Below are 5,864 nucleotides of genomic sequence, written 5' to 3' on the forward strand. Positions count from 1 at the left end.
CTCGCATCTCATTAACTAGGGAGGTTAGTTTTAACGCAAATTCACCAACCCCTTCTGACGCCTTCATGCTCATCCTCTCGAACTCCCTCCTTAGAGCTTGAACATGTGCCTTCTTGACACGATCATCTCCAGCATGCATCTCCTTCAGCGCTTGCCAAGCTTCCTTTGCCGTCTCTTTCTCCGATATGGACATGAAAACAGCATCAGACACACCTTGGGCTATGATGGCGAAAGCCTCTTGGTCCTTTGTCTCTTCGACCGTGCCTTCACCTTCCACCGCTGCCCAAACACCACGCGCATGCATGAAGATCTTCATCTTCGCAGCCCACACCCCATAATTGTCACCATCAAGCATGGGATACTGGATGGTCACACCACCACCACTCGCCTTCGAAGTCGACATGATCCTCTTCTTCGATTTTCCGTCGTCCGTGACACAACTTGACGGCGACGACAACTCCACCGTGACGTAACTTGACGGCGAAGCCTCCACACCTTGCTCTAGATACCAATTGTTGGCTTTTCGCCCTCAGGATCGAACACACGATCACCCTGCAGCTCGACTAGTCGTGTACGTGCAACTCGGCTCAACGTATACGAACTAGTTGTAGCACTCGATATCTCACCGGCGCTTACGCAAACACCGGGACCAGAACACACGCACGCGAACGCAGCAACACGAAGATGGCCAGAGGCACGTGTCGTGCCTCGTAATAATCTCTTTATTGCTTTTCTCGTTTTTTTGGTGTTACAAAACTGAGCGTATACACGCATATATATATGCCTCAACCTAGCCCTACGACTAACAAACCGACTCAACCTGGACTTTCAAATACAATACGGACACACACCTAAAAAACCTACCAGGACACGGACTACTACTCTTGCCTAAGCAAAACTTACTAAGACTAGGGCTAGCACTCCTATCCGGACACAACATGCAAGACTCCAATAATGTTTGGATTACCCAACATTGTTGATGCCATGGACGATCGATCAAAGGACCACCTGTGCTGGCCAGACTCCAGTGAAATGGATAAGATCAAATCCATGTTTGAAGAGACCCATAATATGCATAACTGCTGCGGTGTTATATGTACAACTCACATCCCATTTGTACCAAACTGCGATTCTGAGAAGGATGAGAGCATTCTAGTACAACTCGTCATTGATCCAGACATGAGGTTCAGGCACATTTGGTGGGGACTGATAAGCAGCATGAACCAGTCAAGCATTTTCCATGAATCTTATTTGTTCAAGTTGTGCCAGAAGGGCGGTTGGCTGAATGGCAGCAAGCTGAAGGTGGGATTAGATGGATCAGAAGTTGGGGAATACATAATTGGTGATGCAGGATACCCTCTTCTGCCCTGGCTACTCACACCTTATCTCGAAGAAGAGCTCTCAGACTCGAAGGCGGAGTTTAATAGGAGACACTCCGCAGCTGCAACCTGTGCTCAGAAGGCATTGACAAGGTTCAAAGACACATGGAAGTGCCTGCAGGGAGACACGTCATGTGCTATCAGTGCGGACAATCTAGCTTCTGCAATCCATGCCTGCTGCTACTTGCATAACATAGTTATAGATATGGAGGAGGATGCAGACACGTCGAGCGTTGAGGAGCCGGATGAATCTGAGGATGATGAAGCCACGTCGAGCGTTGAGGAACCGGATGAATCTGAGGATGATGAAGCCACGTCGAGCGCCGAGGAGCCAGAAGACGAGGAACTGCGCCAGTTAGCAAATGAGGATGCTGTCGAGGCAAGGGATATGCTGTCACAATACTTCTTGACCACCATGTCATCTGGATCGGGAGGTGAATTAAAGCAACTTCTCCTACATCTTGATTTTTTGTTTGGTTGCTATGTCCACTAATTTTTCATAATTATTTCCTCCTGTTATTTGCATCCCTCATCTGTGTAGTTGGCCTGGTGGATGCAGAGGAGGACCATGAAGTAGTTGCGTCAGGCCCAGGGGATAAAGACAAAGAACAAGAAGCGCAGAAAAGAACATCGGAGGATGAGATCATTAGCTAATGAAACTTCTTTCGGCCACAACTCCGAGCTTCATTCTAGGTACTACGTACTGCTAGCAGGATGTGCTTCAAGTCCTGTTCTTTTCTTGGTTTGTTGTCAATAAGAATCTCTGATCAACTCTGAAAGAAAGGAACTGATACAATACAACACGTCATCACCTGCTAGCTGAGACTTATGCATTTCACTCTGTATTGGTAGCTGCTTCAGTTTAATAGCATCACTGAATTGCAAATGAAGTTAATAGCTGCACTCTTCATGGAAATGAAAAATCATGATATGTTTGAACCTTGATTTGACCAGGTTGAAGGCAATTCCATCATCCTGCTATAAGGAAGCTCTTAAATCCAAGAATGCAAAGCAGTCCATGCAAAGACAAGAAGTGAAGTTAGGCATTCTTTTTTTATATATAATTCTGGCAAAGATAGGTGCTGGCATATGCTGTATGTTTTGAAAGAAAAATACGATGCCCGTAGCGTAGAGGATGCATGGAGACTCTTTGCAATTCCTAGTCAGTGTAGGTCCTGGACCCAGGCTCTGTTCTCATTCAGTTGGTTCCCTTTGTTAGGAAAGCAACTTATCTTTATTGAAGGCCCAAGGGGCATATATATATATATTACACATGACTTGAGGTGCAAGGAAAGTAAACATAGACTAATAAGGACTCCAAGACTAATATTAATAGACTAATGAGGACTCCTAGATTAATACTAATACTTCCTAACACCCACCCTCTTCGTTGTTGTTGCAACGGTGGCATCTCTGAGCTACCTATATATGTCTGTCTGTAGTAGACGCACCTCGAGATTGTCTGTGTAATCCCCATCCGTCGGTTGATGCAAACTGGAGAATCTGCATTGCATGCATCATTAAAGGGCAGACGGCATTTTCGTGGAAAATTCAGAGCAAAACGCACCTCAATGTGATACACTGCACATGCTGCAGAGGGCAAATGTTACATGGAGCTTCTTCTTCTGCAGCAATAGAGCTGCTGCTTCTTATTTGGCCAGACTTATTCCGCATCGATTGGCATGTAACATCTGCATTTCAGTATCCCTCCGCCAGCGGGTTGTCGGAGCACTACCATCAATTAGTAAAACTTTTAAGAATCATTTCTTATACTTTTTTTAACAATAATTTTCAAGTTTTTTTTTAAATTTCTATGTTTCTTTTTTACAATTTTTTTGAAAGATATTATCGGGTCATATTTTTTTTGAGACAAACTTATTGGGTCATGGTTTGGGCGGCTACCTCCCTCTAGTCCAGCCCAGGTCGGCTGAAGAAAGAAGGCTCGGCCCTCTCAACGGCGGCCCAGGCTATACGTATAGCGGTCCAAAAAATTGCGTCTTTCGGCAACCTCTCTGCTCTCTTCCACGCCGGCGGGCGGCGGCGACCGTCCCTCCTCCGTGCGGTGCTCCCGGCCAGTTCCCTCGCCCGCTGCTATCCTCCGTGCGGCGCTCGCATGGAAGAAAGGGAGAGGAAGGAGGGGAAGGCGGGCCGCGCGTTGTCGTGCCCTGTCGCCTGACGACGGAGGCGGCGCCGTGAGCTGCGTGCGGCGGCGCGTGTCCCGCGGACTGCACGCGCCGGCGGTGTCCACGGAGCTGGCAAGCTTGCCGCGGCAAACCATCAAAGAGCGAGGTGAGCTGGGGTGAAAGCTAAACTTCCCCGTCCAAAGAAAGGAAGAGCAGAGCAGAAATGCCCGCGCCCCACCTCCTCCGCCGCAGCCGCCACCACCTCACCGTCGCCGCCGTCGCAAAATCCCACGCCACGCTGCTCAAGTCCGGCGTCACCTCCCCCACGTCCTGGAACCAGCTCCTCGCCGCCTACTCCCTCACCCCTCTCGGCCTTGCCGCCGCCCGCCGCCTGTTCGACGAAATCCCCCGCCTGGATGCCGCGTCCTGGAACTCCCTCCTCGCCGCGCACGTCTCCATCGGCGCGCACCCTGCCGCGTGCCGCCTCCTCGGAGCCATGCACGAGCGGGGGCTCGCCGCCAACACCTTCGCCCTCCGCTCCGCTGCCACCATGGGCTGCCCTGCCCTCGGCGCCCGGCTGCACTCGCTCGCTGTCAAAACCCATACAGGACTGAACTTGACTGGTGTGAGTACCGACTACTGAGTCATGAAGAACATATCTCTAGGCACAACTTCTCTTTTACCAACTGGGCGCTTCTTAATAATGTATCTAGTCATCAATTGTATTTTACTGTTCACCAGTTAACTAGCTTCCAGCTAACAGGTCATCTGATGAATGATGCATGCCTGCAGGCCCTTGATGATTTATTTATACTTGATTAAAGCTAGTGTGGCTCATCTTCCCTTGCCACGGCGCTGTTGATCATATCCGAACAAAACTTTACAGGTTATTGGTGTTGTGCAGAAAGTTAGTGTGAAACTATGGCTAGCTGCCGAACAATCAGGCAATTTCGGAGTAAACGCACCACTTGCTCCCCTCATTATTTGGTCTCTGATAAAATTAGGTGTGTGCTTTGCTCTTCCACATCTATATCTGAACAGGTTCTTTTCTTTTTCTTTTGCAGGGAACGATTTTTTTATTTACATGTCATCAGTTTTGTATGTTTTGGAGAAAAGGCAACAAAAGCTCCTGTACATAGGAGTAGGATAGCATACTTACAGACACCATGAATACATGTAGCAAATTTTGTACTGAAGCGCATTTTGTATTTGTGTGAATCCATCTGAATGTATTTAAAAAAAGATCTGTAGCTGTCAACAACTCATATTTGGAGAAACAAAATTAAGAAATTTTGAGAAAACTTTAAGCAATGACCCTTTCAGTTGCCAATGGGGTGGGTGGCTCATACGAAAGTGACTCGAGTGAGTACTGACTATTTGTGTCATAAAGAATATATATATATATATATATAGGCATAACTTTTTTTCACCAACTGGCTGCTGCTGTCCACTCACTTCTTAATATATTACTCCATCCGTCCCAAAATAAGTGTCGCTGACTTAGTATAAAATTTGTACTAATTTAGTTATAAATTTGCGACACTTATTTTGGAACAGAGGGAGTATTAGATATGATCATATGACATCAATTGTATTATACCGTTCAGCTGCTAGCACCAAGCTAACATACCAATCTGATGAATGATCCATGCCTATAGGCCCTGACAATAATACTTGATTAAAGCTAGTGTGGCTCATCTTCCCGACCCTAACCATATTTATATGATGCCATGGTACTGTCAATCACATCCGGACAATAATCAACACGTCATTTAATTTGTGGAAATATATTGTGCATGTGCATGTGGATGTGGATGGATCGGTTGGTCACAATGTTCTAGTCTGATTATAGAGACTTAGACAGGTTATCCAACATAGTAGTCGCATACAAATTGCATAGTGATTCCCTTTATGTACTTCAACAAACTCCGTATCGGCCCACAACTCCCATTTTTCGAAAACGGAAGCAAGAAATTTCAAGAAGAGTTTAAACGATGGACCTTTCAGTTGCAGATGGGACGGGTGACTCATTCCAAAAAACAAAAGCATGACTAGTCCCTTTTTCACATCTGTATCTGTATCTGAACATGTTCTTCCGTTTTTCTTTTGCGAGGAACAAGTTTTTAATGAGAGAGAACGAAGAAAGTCCGGTACATAAGAGTTGAAATAGCATATTTACAGACAGCATGAATACATATAGCAAATTTATAAAGTTTTTAATAATTATACTAAACCTCATAGTAGATACCATTCCATCTGCATGTATTTAAACAAATTCTGTAGCTGTCAGCAACTCTCATATTTGCAATAATGAAAATAAGAAATTTCAAGAAAACTTAAATGATGATTCTTTCAGTTGCCG

At 45.9% G+C, this 5,864-nt stretch overlaps 1 protein-coding gene across 1 annotated transcript; it reads left to right on the plus strand.

Moving 5' to 3' along the window:
- The first annotated feature begins 2,620 nt into the window (after window positions 1-2,620).
- LOC123402817 (putative pentatricopeptide repeat-containing protein At5g47460) lies at window positions 2,621-4,832 on the plus strand. The gene is made up of 2 exons (XM_045096776.1): window positions 2,621-4,127; window positions 4,295-4,832. Exons 1-2 carry the CDS (start codon window positions 3,726-3,728, stop codon window positions 4,322-4,324), a joined length of 432 nt encoding a protein of 143 aa, XP_044952711.1. The 5' UTR covers window positions 2,621-3,725; the 3' UTR covers window positions 4,325-4,832.
- The last annotated feature ends 1,032 nt before the right edge of the window (window positions 4,833-5,864 follow it).

Source organism: Hordeum vulgare, chromosome 6H, assembly GCF_904849725.1.
Source record: "Hordeum vulgare subsp. vulgare chromosome 6H, MorexV3_pseudomolecules_assembly, whole genome shotgun sequence".
Classification (NCBI taxonomy): domain Eukaryota; kingdom Viridiplantae; phylum Streptophyta; class Magnoliopsida; order Poales; family Poaceae; genus Hordeum; species Hordeum vulgare.